The 19400-nt window shown below is 37.9% G+C and overlaps 1 protein-coding gene across 2 annotated transcripts in view; it reads left to right on the top strand.

Annotated features, from left to right (window-relative positions):
• SLC22A23 (solute carrier family 22 member 23) overlaps nt 1-19400 on the top strand; it is a 279990-nt gene that overhangs the window by 40931 nt on the left and 219659 nt on the right. For both annotated transcript variants that reach the window (XM_069103570.1, XM_069103569.1), the window contains exon 2: nt 15891-15994. In XM_069103570.1, the coding sequence (XP_068959671.1) occupies nt 15891-15994 (104 nt within the window). The remainder of the gene's footprint in view (nt 1-15890; nt 15995-19400) is intronic.

Here is a 19400-nt window from a genome sequence, read left to right on the forward strand (position 1 = left end):
TGTGTGTGTGTGTGTGTGTGTGTGTGTGTGTGTGTGTGTGTGTGTGTGTGCGCTCTGCCCCGTGATTTGGCCAGATGAGACTCTGGGCAGCCGTTGAGCCCCTCCCCCCCACTTTGAAAACCCAGATGTTGGTGCTTCCCTCTCTGGTAGCTAACTCGGTATGGATGTAATGGTCAGACAGCTGGAAACCCAGTCTGCTGGTCTGTTTCTCTGTCTGTATTTTTTTGTCTGCTTGTAACTTCTGTTTGTATTCTCTGAACTTCAGGGTGCTGACTTTTCCCCTGAACTAGGTAAATGATATATGTTTGATTAAAGTAAGATCATTAACCCTTTGTGAGTTGCTTTCCTTTAGAAAAGCAGATCAAAGAACTTGTGCTAGCCGCCATCCTGGGTATGCAAGGGTGCTTGCCGTTAAAATCATTGGTCTTAAGAGTTTTGATTTAGAGCAGGACTTCTTAAACTTTTTCTGCTCAGAGATTTTGCTTTTCCACAGCTATGGCACTCCACAACCTGAGGGCATGAAAGGTGCAAAGTGTGCATGCTTTGTGTACAGAACCAAGGCTGCCATGAAGTTGAGGGATAAAACACAAACAAGCACTGCCAGAAAAACCTCAGATTCATTACACATTTGATTTTGAATTAATTTTTGGTCATTATATGTTCAGAAACTTTTTAGTTTAAGGAGCGCTGCTTTAGAGGAAGCCATGCCCTTCTGTAAAATGGACTACATAATTTCCTAGCCACTTTCCAGATTTCACATTCTGTGCATGGACCAGTATGACTCTATGAGCCACTTCTAAATAGGTTTCCTTTCAAAGATATTAATGGAAGGTAGATCCATAAGAGAGTCTCCAAAGTCTTGGTGAAGTTTCAAGTTATTAAAGCTCAAAATTCAACATTTAACTTTCAAAGTTTTGCCTGTGAATCCTTCTGGCCTCCTCTGTTTCCTTCTCTTCTTGGGATGGACCTTATTACTACATCCCACCCCCACTAGAAAAAAAAGAAAAACAAAACCCATATCACAAATATGTATAACGGTGCATCCCCACTGTGGCAGGAGGTGGGTACCATGCTTCATCATCAGTACTCTGGAATTGTGCTGGGCCATTACATTGATCAGACTTATTGTTGTCATTAGATCAAATGTGCTGCTGGTTTTGTTCAGTTCCTACAAGTTTTTCCAAGTTTCTTTGAATTCATCATTGCTTACCATACAAAAATATTCCATTGAATTCATCAGCCATTCCCCAAAGGCTGAGCACCCTTCTAGTTTCCAGCTCTTGGCCACTACATAAAGAGCTATTTATAAATATTTTTATTCATGTGGACATTTTTTCCTGTTTCTTTGGTCTACAAGTGGTATTGCTATGTCAAAGGGTATGTGCAGTTTAATGACTTTTTGGGTATATTTCCGAATTGTATTCCAGAGTAGTTAAACCAGTTCATAGCACCACCAATGGTACATTAATATGCTTGCTTTCATGCAGCCCTTCCAAAATTTGTCATTATACTTTTTTGTCATTTCTACTAATTTGATAAGTATGAAGTGAAACCAAAATGTTTTCATTTGCATTTCTCTGTTAGTAATTTGTAATTATTTGGTGATTTTATATAGCTGTTGATATCTTCAATTTCTTCTTTGATAATTGCCTGCTTATATTTTTTTGGGCACATCTCTTAAGGAATAGCTTTTGTTAAAATTTGAATTTGCTTTCTTTTTTTTTTTACAGGGGGGATTGCAGGGCAATTGGGGTTAAGTGACTTGCCCAAGGTCCCATGGCTAGTAAGTGTTAAGTGTTAAATTAAGCCAGATTTGAACTCAGGTCCTCCTGACTCCAGGGCTGGTGCTCTATGCACTGCACCACCTAGGTAGGTGCCCAGTATTGCTTTCTTATATATCTTGGACCCTTATCAGAGAAACTTGCCTCTTAAGATTTTTTTTTTGCCCAGCTAACTTTTCCTTCTAATTTTTGCTGCTTTGATTTTGTTTTAAAAGTTTTTTGCAATTCAATTTGTCTATCTTCTGTAATCTTCTCTTTTTCTTTCTTGATCATGAGCTTTCCTCCTATATATGGGAAGATCTTGAGGTTCTCCACTGGATGTGCTCAAGTTTATTAATGTTCTTCCCAAAAATGTGTCACCAATAACTGAACACAGTACTCTGGCCATGGCCTCAGTCCATTGGCCTGGATGCACCCACCATGACAATTCATATTCCAAGTTCAAGGGTCTGTTCTTTATTGAACATTATATTTTTTTCTGGGTTAAAATCAAACAAAAAAATCCTCTCAAGTGCACAATGAAATGATCTAATTTAGTATCATCTCTAGGAATGCTGAAAATATTCAAGAATGTAATTCAAGAATGTGTTTTATACTTCAAAGTGTTGAAGTATCTTATCTCAAAGTTTTGCAGTAATTCTAAGACTTCTTCGTCAACAGGGCACCACAGAGAAATGTTTTTTTTTTTAACTTTCTCTGATAAAATTCCTTCAGTATAAGAAGTAGAAGTTAAAAAAGAAATAATGCCCAGACCACTTGATAGATTTCAAGGAGAGATTCAGAAAGAGCAAGATTTGTTTTTGAATGAGTAACCATGTTGGTGAACCTGGTAAAACACACACACACACAACCCTCCTCATTTTGATTGCTTACCAACTCAAGTATAGGTATGGGGTAACTGGGAAGGTCCTAGGTATCCACGGCTCCAGTTCCCTAGGTTGGTTGCTTCATATGCAAGCTGAGGCATTTCATCTCCTTCCTATATCCTAGAGAGTTGTTCGGTTTCTTCAACTGTTTTAATTTTCTGTATTGGCATCTGATGTAAATAACTGGTGCAGCTTTGTGCAGGTGACCACAGAGCATGGTGCTGGATAGCCTATAAACCGAGACAGTATTGTCCTAGGCCAGATGTCTTGTTCAGGTGGCTTGAACTGTAGGTAATTCCCTGAGTCATCCATTCCTCTGAATGCTTGTTATTAAAATCAGTTTTGCTCCTGGGCCATCTAATGTAAGCATAATGTGCTCCTTATGCATCACTTAACCTCAAATAAACTCAACAATGAGGAATCCAGATGAAGGCATGCAAGTGTTTAAAAGCAGAGAGGATGATTCATAGCCATGGAGGCAGCAAGCAGCTGGTATCCTTTTACCCTCCAGAAGCCCAGAGTTAGGGGGTGTAGACTTCAGGAGCCAAGAATATGTCAGTTTGAGGCACAGGTGCAATGGGATTATGATATTAATTATTACAGTTTTCTTTTTAAGTTTTACCTTTCCTAGATTAACTTTGTGTGTGCTGTACTTGGCACCGACAGTCAAGCAGTGAACACATATTTTGTACAAGATACTGCACCTGGTTCTGTGGGAGATACAAAGATGTATACTGTGAGGTCCCTAAACTCAAGATGCTTACAAACTAGCCACAGAGGAGATAAGACATGAACACATTAGATTACAAAGCAGTGTGGGTGATCTACGATTTAGACACCAGCATGATATCTCAAAAGTCTATTGTTTTAACACTCCAAAGCATTTTCCCATAGGTGGAATAAGTGGTCATTAGATTCCTACACTAGTACCACAGTAGGCTACTTAATATACATCAGACAGTTGATAATATGTTTTCGGTGGTAGACAATACATTTGGTTAATGTATAGGCTACTTTAGCTGCTGAATTGCATGCTAGAAGCTCTTCAAAGGCTAGAGACATAATCTTCAATCCAGTTCAATTCAACAAGCACCTCACAGAAAATGTATGAAATGTAAAGGACTCACAGGGGCCCATAAACAAATGTAGAAAACATATAAATGACCTTAACTATCTTTGAATCTTTCTCATTGCTTGGCACAGTACTTTTGGCCATATTAGGCATTTAAAAAATGACTATGAAATACCTGCCTGACAGTAAGAAACCTCTGTACACAAGGGACTAGGGCATTGTATTCAAAGCTCTGTGTCCAGGCAAGTAGTCAGTATACATTATGAATCAGGTATGGGACAGATATTTATTGCTATATCCAAAAGAAATGCCAACCATAAAAGACTCCCAGTATACATTGACATAACAGCTTAAAATGAAGATTCAGCAATTTATGAAGACTGTTACAGTCTGTTAGGAGGCTTATACCTAAACCTCCTCAAGAAATAAAGGAATTTGAAGAACTTCTGATTAGGCATTTTGCATTTCATCTTTGCTCCGCAGTTTCTATCTTCTGGCAAGCCATGGTAGTGGTTGTCTTCTTTGATGAAGAACATCTCCGTCCTGCCAATCAGCTTCATTCAAGGGATGTAGGACTTCTGGACCTCTCAAAAGCATAAGGGTGCCTTCAAGTGTAGATACCCCAAGCTTAATCACTCACTTGGGAAAGTAAACACAAAGAAGAAAAGAGAACCAGGGGCCAAGGAGCAAGCTTCCTAATGGGATCTCTCTATAACTAGCTGCCACATGAGAGTGGTCATCTTGGTACTGGGGCAAGCTGACTTCTTAGAAAGTCTGAGTTTACTAGATTCCATCTGTAGTAGTGAAGGAAGAGAAAACCAGCAAGAACCTTTTCTTTTTAGAAGTGCAGCACCCTACCCTCTTTGACGCTCCTACAGAGAAGGGGGAGGACCAAAGTGATCCTCAGTTTTCTTCATAATAACAAAGCAACAAGTTCTTTCGCCAGTGAGTCAGTCACCACATGGCTGAAAACAGGAAGTTCATCACCCCCAAGAAAGTTTAAACAATGAATCATCATGTCCCCAGAGATCCCAGAAATTCCTAGGTGATCCCCCAGGCTCTTACTTCTTTTAATAACCCCTATGGGCCAATTCAACCTCCCTTACTCATGGTTATTGAATGATTTGGAATTAAATCTCCAGTAGATCCAGTCTTTTGAAACTGATTCACATTAAATTATTAATTACTGATAGCCATTGAATCTTAAGTCAGATGACAGGAGGTAGGAGAAAGCATTGGTCACTTGCAAAGAAAGATGAGGAGGAAGAGGTGGACAAATGGTGGGATAGGAACTGTACCTGTGAATACTTTGATGTTGAGAAAACAATCTCTACCAATAAAGGTTGGCACATTCTCTAACATTCATAGTCTTAAAGAGTGGACCAGAGTACTGAGGTTAAGTGATTTGACCAGGTTCACACAGCCAGTATATGTCAAAGAATTCTGGTTTCCTGGCTTCAAGGCCTCTCTCTCTACCCTCAATTCCATGCTGCCTCTCCTTAAGTAAATAAGTTTCCCTGGTATTCCACTATACCTCTTCAAATAAAACAGAATCTTAGCTTTCTTGACCTTGTAACTTGTGCTGTCTTTCTCAAGTTTCCATAGTTCTACCACTTTCTTTTGGGTGGGTTAGAATGGCAAAGTACAGCAGAAATAGGTGAGGTGGAGGGGAACTAGGCTTTTCAGAGTTGGAATGACCAAAACTGGGTCAAATTTGAATTCCTGACTAGGTAACAGGGCAATTTGAGAGTAAAGAAGTGGGATTGGAGCCATACTCTGAAGCAGGGAGACCAATTAGGGAGCTATTCCTACACTCACAGCATTGCCTCTAGTCTTTCCCCTCTCTGTTCCATTCTCCATACTGTTACTGAAATAATCTTTCTAAAGCATGTCTGCCTGTGTCACTTCCCCACTCAAAGTTTTTTGATGGTTCCCTTTGTTTTTAGGATAAAATGAAAACACTGCAGTGTAACATTTAAGGCCCTCCTCAGTCTGGTTTCAGCTAGCCTTTCCTATCAGAAAATCCAAGGGAGGGCTGTCAAGAATCCCAAGCCACATATTTTAAAGAGGGGAGGGAGAGAAAGAGAGGGACAGAAAAAGAAAGGAGAGAGAGAGGGAGGGACAGATGGTGGGATAGAGAAAGAGAGAGAGAGAAAGGAGAGAGGGAGGGCATTTTTTTTCCTTTTTAAAGTTCACAGAATGGGTAGCACAGGAAGGTGAAAGTTCAAGAAAATTCTGAAGAAATAAGAGAAATCAATTTTAATGAGAAGGAAAAATGGGATTTTTCTGAATAGGACATGGATTCACAAGAAAACAATTCAAGTAGGTCTGATTTTCTAATACACACACACGGTTGATGCAGGGCAAGTGAAAGAGGATGAATATAAGCACGTTTTGATCCCATAAAAATAGTGTCAAAACTTGAAAATGAACTGATGCTTGTGAAGGTGGCTAAGGAAAATGAGGGGACTGAGGGAAAATGAGAGGACTGAGGGAAACCCGGGGAGGTACCAATACTAAGAAAAAAAGGAAGATCAATAAAAGGCTAGAACCTTTTCCTGGCGTGAATAAGACAATATGAACTGACAGAGAGAAGGAAAAGTTATTCATTTTTTCCTTCTATTTTTGTTTTCTTTGATAGGAAAGGCAGACTTTTATACTAAAAATGAGGGAACAGAAGATTATGTAAGGGTGAAGAGATTTTAAGAAAATACTCATACCTATGCTTAATGAATTTAAGACACCTGACTCAGGTGAACTATATTCTCAAATAAGAATTAGGACATGTGATTGCTGAGCTGCTGTCAGCAATCTGTAAAAGTTCAGGGAAAATGGAGATCCAACAAGTCTGGAGAAAGGCAAATGTCACTATTTTGAAGAAAGAAAAGTTAACAGTCTAGAGACTGTAAGGTCAGTAATGTTGACTTTGATTCTTGGGAAAATTCTAAAATGATACTACCAAAGAGATGGCTGATGAACACCTAGAAAAGAAAGCAAATTACAAAGAATCAGTAGAAGAACTTCATCAACAGGTCATGCCAGACTTACCTAACTTACTTTTTTGATAAAGTTATTAAACTTTTAAGTGAAAGCAAACTAAAAATAAGATTTACCTTTACCTATAGTTTTGAAGAGCTTTAGAAAAACATCTCACACTCCTCTTTTGCAGATGGAAAGGTACAGACTATACAATAACATAAATGAGTGGATTCAGAACTGGTTGAAAGACCCAACTCAAAAAGTAATTGTTAATGGCTCCTTCTTAGTGTAGTAGGATTTCAGTAGAGTACAAAGTAGAGTAGTAGGGGGGGGTGTGGGTGATATCCATAGGTTATTTACAGTCAAGAAGAGATTTCATTAGCTACAGCAGAAGGGTATTCGACAAATAGTAACCATTGAGAACCCTTTGAGTTGATTCAGCTGAATAAAATTCCCATCAAGATCCTCCATCTAGGGGCAGCTAGGTGGCACAGTGAATAGAGGACCAGCCCTGGAGTCAGGAGGACCTGAGTTCAAATCCGGCCTCAGACACTTAACACAAAAACTAGCTGTGTGACCTTGGGCAAGTCACTTAACCCCAAATGCCCTGCCTTCCCCCCTCCAAAAAGCAAAAAAAAAAAAAAGATCCTCTATCTAGCTAAGCATCTGAGAGCCCTTCCATTTCCTCTCTACTCAAGCTGTGAGGAGGTATCATCAACAATCTATACCATTAGTCTTTAGAATCCACCACAACTTTCGGAATAAAGCATTACTTTTAAAAAATTTTATTTAATTTATTTTTAATTAATGGAATGAAACAAGCGTTTTCCATAATATAGTATAATTGAAAAAATGATTGTACATGAAACTGTAAATCTGTACAACTTGTTTTTCCTTTTAAATATATAATAATAAATACAACAATGTCATGTAATTTCTGTTTATATATACAAATTTATAAATATATATCATGTAAATTTCCTTTTTTTCTTTTTTTCCCTTTATGCCACCCTAGAGAGTTATCATTAGACACAAACGTGTGTGTATGTGTAAAATCATTCAGATGAGGAAACTGAGCTAATTAAATGGTGAACTAAGTCTTGAACCCAACCAAATCATTTGACTCAAAGGTCATTGCTTATTCAGCTCTACCACACTTATTTTCTTTGGGAATGGGAGGAGGAAAGTCCCTAGGATTCTTCTGTTTGTAATACAGGGTGTCCCAAAGGTTTCAGTGAAGTTTTAAGCTAAGAAAGCTTAAAATTCCACTGATTTTTGAGATAACATCTGCATTTTACAAAGTAATGAGAAAGTTGTTATTGTTAACTTAAATATCACATTTGTTTTACATTTGTTTGTTGTGTGTGTTGCCTTAAAATTCAAAAAGGATATCACCTTGAGTCTTGTTAACTCATATCAATGATGGGTTAATAAAATGATGTTTTAAAAACATAAATCCTCTTAGAAGATCAAATGTGGTATGAATTACTTTAATCAGATAAATCTGATTACTCTCTTAGACTGTAAGCTCCTCAAGGGTATACTCAGGGGCTCCTTGAGACACTACCCCCCCATATTTTTCTAAATTTTGTTGTATATCCATAGGGTCTCCTAACATGGTCCTCTGAGTAATGTAGCTGATTAATAAATTTTTATTGTATTTGAATATTTTGTAGTAGTAGAAATTTTAACTTGGGGGAGAAGAAGTCAGCAGGAAAGAAAGAAGATAAGTAATTTTGGACTATGGAACATTTGGGGAGAGATAGACCCAGGTACTCTTGTCATGCAAGGATACAGCATAAGGTCTCTAAGGTCTGGGAGGCCAGGTGGACAGAAAGGGAAGGTAGGATTCTCAGCAAATAAAAACTTGATCTGTGTGAATTTTTGCTTTGGGACCTGGTAGTCAAAACTACCCTTTATGTCACCAAAAAACCCTGCCTCTTCAACGCCTCAGACACCAGATTAAAACTGGGGGAACTGTAGAAGGGACTATTTGAATGCAAAAATGGAATAGAACACAGAACAAAATAACTTTAATTGTTACAAGAAGGGTTGGTCTATTTTCTAGTCTGGATTTTTTGAAAATTCTGTTTCTGGAGGAATAGTTAAATTCTTCCTAATCAAAATACTCTTTTCAGTCAACTCTTTAAGACTATAAGTTATGAAAATGGGGCCAATCTGCTTTGATAAGGGAAATTCTTCATCTGGAGCTCCTACAGGAATGAAATTACAGATGCAGTTTTTCAAAAAATAAACACTGTACTTTGGAAGTTTTAGTCCAAACATTAGGGCAGTACTTGACCATTTTTCAGTTTCTCAAAATACAGAGTCCTTAAAGATGTTGATCCCTCTCTGCCAGTATTCTAATCATCTACTGAATTTAAAGAAGAGATAATAAAGGTCTTCTGAATGCCCTAGTTTGGTTATAACTCTGCTTACCTTGTATGGCATCATTCTCAAGATATTAGGGACATTTGATTGATAAATGAATGATAAAGCATTTATTATATAGTTCTTAGGAGACAGCCCTTATTCCTCAAGGAGTTTACATTCTTATGGAAAAAGACAGTACCTAGAGGAGAAATAAAAGGGGACCCAAGGTTTTGAATGTCCAAACCATGGCTTGGAAACTGGTTTTGGGCACGATAAGGTAAAAACTAGCCTAACTGGAGCCCAAGGGTGGTTTTAAGGGCAGAGTCTAAAGTACCAGTGGGGGAGGAGGGGATGGAAATGATGGCTAGAGTGTCATTTGGGACATGTCCTTAAGTATTCTTTTGGATAAGCTCTATGCATTTCTTTTTTTAGCAGGAAAAATATTTGGAATTCAATTCAAAAAAATTTATTAGGCACCTGCTATGTGTAAGGCACTTGGAATACATAAATTAAAAACAACACCATATCTGCCATCTATGAGTTTGCAATCTGCAATAGGGTCTATGGCATGTACATGAATAAGTAGGATACAGAACATAGAATATTATAGAATAAATCTACAAAATTCTCTAGGTAAATGTGAGGATGGAAAGGAAGGTGGGGGAGGAGAAGAAGATCAGGGAAGATTTCCTAAAAGAGATCATCTCAAAGTGGGGTTTGTAAATTCATGCATAGAAGTTTTAAATTGTCTACCTGGGAAAGTCCCTGTGTATAGTGTAACTAATCAATAAATAAACATTCCAGTTGTAAGGGAATAATAGTTGTTACTTAACCAGCATGATGATACCTCTGCCAGGTCAGACAAGAGAGCCTCTTTAAAGTAATTAAACACTCTTGCCAGATACGGGCTCTGGCTAAAGCCAAGCTAGAAAAACACTGTAAAGATAAATACCTCTTCTAACTTAATTCCACACTGCAGGGGGTGAGGGACAACTGCCTGCATGGGTCACAAAGCAATTATTCCATACAATAATATATGTGTGGATGGAGCCTCTGGATTTTTCCTGAAAACATTGAGACAACTCATGAACAGTTTGTGGCGTACTATGTCCCCCAAGTTGAAGGTGCATGAACAACTCATGGAAGGATTTGACTGCTAAAATCTTAGGATTCTTTGACATTGTGTTCAGGCACCATAGCAGCTCTCTGCCTGTCTCATCACAGGCTTACATTGTATAGCACATGCTTCAGAATCATTTTCTTGATGTCTTGACCACCTATTCACTCAAGATCATACCAGTTTGCTTCCAACTAACTTTAGTAGCATCATAGAATTTAGAGCAAGAGGAGACCAGAACTCATCTAGTCCAGAGGTTCTTAACCATTTTTTGTGTGGGTACCTCTTTGGCAGTCTGGTGAGGTTTATAGACCCCTTCTCAAAATGATGTTTTAAAATGCATAAAACTTTTAAAATGCATACAACAAAATATATAGGATTACAAAAGAAACTAACAATACAGAAATAATTATCCAAAATTTTTTTTAAAGTTCAAGGCCCCCAGATTAATAATTCTTGAATTCTAGAGCACAGAATCATAAACCTTCCTCACTATCTTCCATGTTACTATAGAGAACACCATCATCCTCCTAATACCTCAGGATCACAACCTAGGAGTAATCCTGGATACCTCACTCTCTCTCATCCCACCACATCCAAGCTACTGCCAACAACTGTCAATTTTACCTATACAACATCTCTCTAACACCCCAGCTGGCCTCCTGATGTGTCATCACTCTTGTGAGTCCCCTATCACCCCCTGCATGAATAGTTGCCATTCCCTGCTGGCAGGTCTGCCTGCCTCAAGTCTCTTCCCATGCCAATCCATCCTCCATTCTGCCACTAAAGTGAATTTCCTAAAACTCAAGTCTGATCATGTCACTTCCCTGCTCTATAAACTCCAGTGACCTCCTGTTGTCTCTAGGATCAAATACTAAATCCTCTGCTACTGAAAAGCCTACTCCTACCTTTTTAGTCTTCTTACTTCTCTCTCCCTGCTGTGTACTTTTTTAATCCAGTGACACTGGCCTCATGGCTGTTTCACAAACAAAATTCTCCCATACCTGGAATTCTCTCCCTCCTCCACTCCAAATACTGACCTCCCTGGCTTCTAAAATCCCACCTTCTAAAGGAGCCTTCCCCAACCATTAATTACAGTGCCTTCCTTCTGTTAATTATTTTCTATTCATCCTGTATATAGCTTGCTTTGTAAATATTTGTTGGGACATTTCCCCCATCATATTATAAGCCTTTTAAAGGTAGGGATTGTCTTTGCCTCTTTTTTGTATGCTTGATAAATGTTGAATGATTGATTGATAGGTATCTAGTTAAACCCCTTCCTACAGATTTAGTAAGTAGCACAGCTTTTAGCCCACATCCTCTAACTTCAAATCCAATCCTCTTGCTACTACTTTCAGGAAGCTAAGGTAGTGCAGTACATAGAGCACCAAGCCTGGAGATAGGAAAACCCACCCAGTTCAAATCTGGCCTCAGACTCTTACTAGCTATGAGATCCTAGGCAAGTCACTTAACCCTGTTTGTCCCAGTTTCCTCGTCTGTGAAATGAACTAGAGAAAGAAATAGCAAACCCCTTGTAAGGTTAATGGGTTATAAGATCTTCCCCACCTCCATAGGCCTCAAGTTGAGCCTATTAAAGGAAAGCTTGCTTAGAAAGGCTTGCTTATAGGAAGGCTTTCACACCTTTTGTTAATTTCTAATTAAGCACTGAGTCACCCCGGCTCTAAAAAGGGTATCTATACTTTGAGCTTAGCATTTTGCTTTGGGGCTCATTCATTGGAAGAGTGGTCTTCTGATTTGACCAGATGAGACTCTGGGTAGCTGTTAAGGAGCTCTGCCAAACCGCCCCCCCCCCCACCCTTGAAAAGCCCAGATGTTGGTGCTTCTCTCTCTGGTAACTATGTATGGATTGCCTTGCTCAAACAGTTGGATCTGTCTGTTGATTTGTGCTAATTTCTCAAACAGTTAGAAGCCATGTCCCTTGGTCATTATTTCTCTGCTTGTTATTTTCTGTATTTTCTTTGCATTTTCTCTGAAGTTCAGGGTACTGATTTTTCACCTGCACTAATGAATGTAATTAAAAAAGATTGTTGACCCTTTGAACAACTCTCTGTTCCAGTAAAACAGATCTAAGAACGTGTGCTAGCAGCTCTCCTGGTTATGCCAGTGTGGTTGCCACTACATTACCACTCCAGCATCTTTAAAAAAAAAAAACAAAAGTGAATGGGGTCAGGTAGAGTTGGGCATGACTGAACTACAGACAGATCATAGGATCATATGATTTGGAGTTGGAAGGGACCTTTGAGATCTAGTCCAACCCAGTCATTGAGATCCAGAAAGTTAGGATGACAAAGTGAGCTAACCAAACACAAAGCTAGGGTTTGAACCAAGGTCATATATAGCTAAGTTCTTAAGTGAAAATGGGGGAGGAGGGTAAAAGGGAGACAGAAGGGAGAGGAGAGATAGATAATGAAATGGTTTAGGACTGCATTTTAAAATAGTCTAGGTTCTTTTTTTTTTGAGTGATTCTTGGCTCTTATTTTCATAAGTATATATAAAAAAATATCAGTAATTTGAAACCAACTAATTTTAGAATTTGTGGTTATTAAAACAAGGGCTTAGGCTTAAGCTTATCTAGATACTATTTTAAAGGAGTTTTCTAAGTAGTAAACAGTAAAGATAGAATTTTAAGAGGGAATTTTTAATGCACTTGTTCTTTGTCAGTCATTTTCAATCATGTCTGACTCTGTGATTCCATTTGGGGTTTTCTTGGCAAAGAAACCACTAGAGTGGTTTGCTATTTCCTTCTCCAGTTTATTTTACAGATAAAGAAACTGAGGCAAACAAGGTTAAGTGACTTGCCCAGAGTCACAAGGCTAGTAAGTGTCTGAGACAGTATTTGAACTCAGGAGTATGGGTCTTCCTGACTTCAGGCCAAGCACTCTACCCACTGCTCTACCTAACTGCCCTTAACATACTTAAAGTAGCAAGCTATCTTCATGCTGACAATTGATATGCTAATTACAAATCATTCTTATCCCTAAAACAAGTCCCAAAGGACCTCTAACACAATAGAGTGTTAACCTAGATTGTGTATACTTGAAAGAAACAGACTCCCCTTTATGTTACCTACCACCACTACCACCAAAGAGCTTAGCCCTGTGAATCCAAATTTTCCTCCAGGTTTTACTATTATCACTGGACTTCTATCTTGGTTTGGTTTGGTGTAGGATATGGAAGAAACCTATTAATGGTCACCTGATAAAGAAATGCAATGTTGTTTTAAGAATGGAAGGTTTTAAGCAGGGTTTATGGTTTTAGAAATATGTGTGTAAGCACACCTACCAGTACCTTTCTCCCCTCCTCCTTTCTTCCCTTCCCCCCTACCTCCCCAGCTTTTCATCTGTCTTTTATGTGTTCTCTTTCCCCTGGAATGTAAACTTCTTGAAAGTAAAGACTATCTTTTTGCTTGCATTGGCATTCCCAACACATTAGCCCATTAGTGCATAATAAGTGCATAATAAATGTTCTTTCTATCTGTCTATCTAGTTAGCTAACTAGCTGATTTCTAAGATTTAAAGAAAATCAACCACAAGACAAAGAGTTATTCACTAAATGTTGTCAAAAAATGTGAACAAATAATTCTCAAAAGGATTGCAATTAACAGGACTATGAAAAATTATTCCAGTTAACTAATGAAAATGGCAAATCAAAACAACAGAAGTTTCACCTCATACCAGTAAATTGGGAAAGGGGGCAAAATATGGCAATAATCAAATAGGCAAACTAATACATTTTTGGTGGAGCTGTAAAGTGGTCTAACTATTTTGCAAAGTAATTTTGAATTATTAGTCAACATTATTAAGTTATTAAGCATTAACTATGCACTGATAATACAAAAGTTTAAAAAGAAATTGAAACAATTCTTGCTCTCTAGGAGTTATACTCTAAGCTAAGAATGTGGTTAAAATGTCCCTAGTCTTGAAACCAGAGATCCTCCTGCTAGGCATGTGTGCCAAGGAAGTCAGAGACAGAAAGGTTTCACTTTATGGTAGCAAAAAAACTGGAAACATGGGGCAGCTAGGTGGTGCAGTGAATAGAGCACTGGCCCTGGAGTCAGGAGGACTTGAGTTCAAATCCAGCCTCAGACACTTAACACTTACTAGCCATGGGACCTTGGGCAAGTCACTTAACCCCAATTGCTCACCCTTCCCCCCTCCAAAAAGCCAAAAAAAAAAAAAAACTGGAAACAAAATAGATGTCCATGAATTAGGGAATGGTTAAACAAATGAGAAGGGATGAATAGTCAGGATTCAGGGAAGCATGGGAATACTTATATGAACTGATGAAGAGTGATATGCCCAGAACCAGGAAAAACAGTATGTACTGTTGTGTATTGTATAATGTAATGTAAATTATAATGTAAATGGAAAGATTAAAAGCAAAGATGGACATACTGTAATTATAATGACTGAAACGTCCCTAAATAAGAAATGAGAATATACACCTCCCTCCCTTCTTTACAGAGACGAGGAACTATTGGTTATGCAAAATTCTGGAAAGCAATTTGTAATTGCCAATCGTTGAACAAGCATTTACTAAGTACCTACTGTGACCTAGACACTGAGAATACAGCTATCTCTTTCATGTCTTGATTTTCCCCATTGTGGTTTCAGTATATTGCAGGTTAGCATAAGAGATCAAATGAGAATTTGGGGAGAGTTTTCCAGACGGCCGGAAGACAATACAGAAAAAATTTAGAAACTCAGAAATGCATGAAATATATGTATAATTTTGAATAATAGTAATGTATTTTATCTTTTAGTACCATAATAATTCAGACTTCTTCTCTGGTACAAAGAGAGGGCCAAAAAATTTTACATGGATTTTCCACATCACGGGGCCACCATCCCCTAACCCCCTTGATGTGAAAGGGAGAATTGTACAAAAAAAAAAATGAAGTGATCTCAAGTCTCAAGAAGCTTTTATATTCTATGTTAAGAATGAGATTAAAATATCAAAGATTTTATTCTTGACTGATGTCCTGGTTAATTTGCTGAATTGCTTTTTTCCCCATTTTGGGTGCAAGGATGGCTCATAGGATAAGGGTAAGGGAAGGAAATTAAGATGATTATAAATATAAACTGTCAATAAAAATTTTTAAATAGAGATACCCATTTTATTAGCTTACAGTCCTTTTATTCATAAGATAGATTGCAAAGTTTGAATTTCTTTTGAGTATAGAAAAAGTATATGATGGTGATTAACATATTATTTTCTTATAGCTTTCTTTCCCTGATAGGTTATTGCTATATATGCTATTTCTTTAGGTTACGTTTAGCAAAACTTGCCTCACATGTGGATATATAGAGCTTTTTCAACTTATTAAATGGAATTGGCTTAAAATATTTTCATCTAAGCCTGTGTGAATATTTCCCTTTCCCTTGGTTTCTGTGTCTTCATAGTACTTGTAAAACAGGGGACATAAATCAAATGCTAATTTCATTTAAAGGATTTAATTATCTGTCCTTATATTATAGCTGAAAGATTGTTTTCCTTCTGTGTATATATTAACCTCTATCTCCTGCTTGTTTTCCAGCATTTAAGAGGATCCTAAAAGGATTTATCAGAAAAGGCTGAAACTGTGATAGGAAAGCCTGGCCATTGTCATGCTCTTTTGATTAAATACAAATACTATTCATGGGTATTTATATCACACTACTATTTTTTTTCCTCTTTTCTAGTGGGATCTTGTGTGCGACTCTGCCTGGAAGGTCCATATTGCTAAGTTTTCCCTACTGGTTGGTCTAATCTTTGGCTATCTAATAACCGGATGTATTGCTGACTTGTAAGTACCAAGCCTGTCTAGAGAAAACTTGTCAATGTTCTTTCATTGTTGTTAAATTTCTTTTGTACAGTGTTTTGACTCTCAAAGCAAAAAGATTGAATCCGATTGTCTGAGTGATTCAGAACAAAAAAGTATTGAATAAAGCGACAGTTCTTAAACTTTTTGGTCTCAGGACCCATTTATACTCTTTAAAATTATTGAGGACACCCCCCCTAAAGAATTTTGGTTAGTGTAACCAGGGGTGGTTATCCTATGTCCTGGAGGCCACATGTGGTCTTCTAGGTCCTAGGGTATGGCCTTTTGACTAAGTCCAAGTTTTACAGAAGAAATCCTTTTATTAAGTTTGGATTCAGTCAGCTGAACTTGAGGACCTAGAGGACCACATGTGGCCTCAAGTCCATGAGTTCTCCTGGTATAGGCTATATCTATTGCTGTTTAGAATTGAATATGAATTAATAGAAATGAAAACATTCTAGTATTTTTGTGAAAATAATTTTGACCTAATGCATCCCCAAGAACCCCTAGTAGTCCCCAAACCACACTTTGAGAACCATCAAATTAAAATTTGTAAAGTATGGAATGCAGACCATTTTGAAGTGAAATGTGTGAAGTTCATGGATTTTGATTCTCTTAAGCACAACTTCAGTATAACTCCTTCCTCCCCCACACCCCTGCATACCCTAGCTTTCCATTTTATCCATGTTGATAACAATATTCAGTAGGCCTTTTTTTCTAGTCTTTTGAATCTTTAGTTAGCACCATGCTAAGAAGGATACAAATGAAGCCTAAAAAACCTTTTCTGTCCTCCATCTTCTGCCTAGGTGGAGACGACAAAACTTCTCACTACACATCACTACCCAAGGTCACACAACTAGCTAGGTACAGTGAGAGACAGTAGATTGATAAATGCCCAGAAGAATCATACATACAGCAATTGCTACAAAGCAGTCATTGTGGGGCTGAGACATCCAGGAAAGCCAGTGAGCATCACACTTGAGTTCTCTTCTGGAATGTGGATGGCATTTGTATAGGAAGAGGGGAAAGATAATTCGGACACTGGTATTGCCAAGCAAAGGTTTGGATGTGGAGAGTGAGTATAAGTTAATGCTAATAACTAGCATTTATATGGCCCTTTAAGATTTGCAAAATTTGATCTTCACAATCATCCTCATTTTACAGATGAGAAATGGAGTGCACTGGGCCTCAAGGAGATTAAGTGACTTACCCATGGTCACAGAGCTAGCAAGTTTTAAAGGTGCTATTCAAATCCTAATCTGCCTGACTCTAAGACAAGCAACCTTAAGGGGTGGCTAGGTGGTGCAGTGAATAGAGCACTGACCGTGGAGTCAGGAGGACCTGAGTTCAAATCCGGCCTCAGACACTTAACACAAAAAACTAGCCATGTGACCTTGGGCAAGTCACTTAACCCCAATTGCCCTCAAAAAAAAAAAAAAAGACTAGCAGCCTTATGCAGTAAAATACCAAGCTGTTCTAGGATCAGTGAAGAGAACTGCTTGGCTGGAATAGAGGCTTCCTGTAGAGGAGTAGGGGCAGCTAGGTGGTGCCATATTGCACAGAGCACCAAGCCTGGAGTCTCATCTTCAAAATTCAAATCTGGCCTCAGACAATTACTACCTGAGTGACCCTGGGCAGGTCACTTAACCCAGTTTGCCTAGGTTTCCTTATTTGTAAAATGAGTTGGAAAAGGTTACAAAGAGTTGGACGCTATTGAAACGGCCAATAAGTAGGGGGGCAAGTTTGCTGGTTAGGTGAGGAGGAGGATAGATCTGTTACAGCTTAGACAAGTCTTGATTACTGGAACTGACAAATATGGTTTTTATCCTGTAGGCTTTGGAGAGCTATTCAAGTTTTTTGAGGCAGGAAGTGAGTGCCTTTTCATTACATGGCATTTTTGTGATTGCTTTTCGAAATGGCCAGGTTAGCCAAGTAAAAACACATGGTTTTATTTTATTTTAAGGTTTCTTTCTTAAACAAACCCTGGATTAATATAGAATTCTTAGTCATGTAGAAAATAATGGGGTAACACTCCCTGAGTGCTACTTGTTAAAAACAAAAGACCAATTCAGTGAGAAGTCAGGTCAGATAAATTAATTTAAAAAAAAAAGTCAGATGGGTCGAAGAGCTTGATGAAGAGTGCCCTGTGGCAGGCTGAGGGTGATCAGTGATGCCAGCAGGATTTTTTACACATCTTTTGAGGTATAGAAGTTTCTGATCAAAACTGTATATGTCTGAAAATTCCTTCCTCTGTTAACAATATTTCTTGTTTATAATTCCTTCAGTCATCTTCTTGTAAATATGATGCTTTTTAACACATTCCTAAAGCCTATTAACAAAGAGGCTTTAGTATCTTCTCTGTAACTGGATATGCCTGTCCTGCTCTTGGCTGCTTTACCTAATCAACTGTGTTAGAAGAGACCCAAAGAATGATTTTAGTTATCTAAAGTAGGAGTTTTTAATCTTTTTTTTGTATCATGGACCCCTTTGGCTATCTAGTGAAGCCTATGGACCCCCTCTCAGAATTATTTTTAAATGCAAAAAATAAAATATATAATATTATCACAGAAACCGATTATGTTGAAATGCAGTTATCAAAATATTTTTTTGCAAAAAAATTTTTTTTTTCAAAAAAAGTTAAGAACCTCTGTTCTAACAGGATAACTAGTCTTATTCTCTTAATTATTCATATACTTGTTAGTAACCCATAAAGAAAGGGGTTAGGAGGATGGGAAGTCATACTGAAAACAACATAAGGCACCCTGCTTTCTAGAAATACTTGGAAGAGACTTTGTTTTCGCTTTGTGGTTGTTCCCAAGCCAAAAAAAGAAATGTTTGCATTGGGAAAGAAAAATATCAATTAAAGATGTGGAATTTTATTATGGAGTTGTTCTGAGAGCAGCTCACAATTAGTTGCATAGCACTTTCTTCCCAACGACCCTGTGAAATAGGTAATGTCAACATTAGTATTTTTGTTCTGTATTCTATGTTTAATAGATTCAGTGAGTCTATTAATAGCCTTCCCAGGTTCACCCAATTAGTAAGTCTGGAATATGAGTCTTCATCTTCTTTATCTATACTGTCTGATTCAAGTCCTATCCCTGACTTTTGTGTTTTGGATTCTTCCCCACGTGTAAAACATAAACTTGTTTTTGTCTGAGTGCCTTTAGGACAGAGATTCCTAATTCTTTGGTGTCCTGGATTGTTTTGGCATTCTTCTCAGAATGATGTTTTTAAATGCAAAAGGAAATAAAGAAATGAAAACTAATTATATTGAAATACAGTTATCAAAAAAAATTTTTTTAAGTTTGCTGTCCCTGCCCCCGCCCCAGATGTAGAACCTTTGCCTTAGGATCTTGCACTATGATTCAGACATTATTTGTTGGGTTCA

This window comes from Petaurus breviceps, unplaced genomic scaffold (genome assembly GCF_028583685.1).
Source record: "Petaurus breviceps papuanus isolate PSGF00001 unplaced genomic scaffold, PetGlider_PUasm1.0 582, whole genome shotgun sequence".
Lineage (NCBI taxonomy): Eukaryota > Metazoa > Chordata > Mammalia > Diprotodontia > Petauridae > Petaurus > Petaurus breviceps.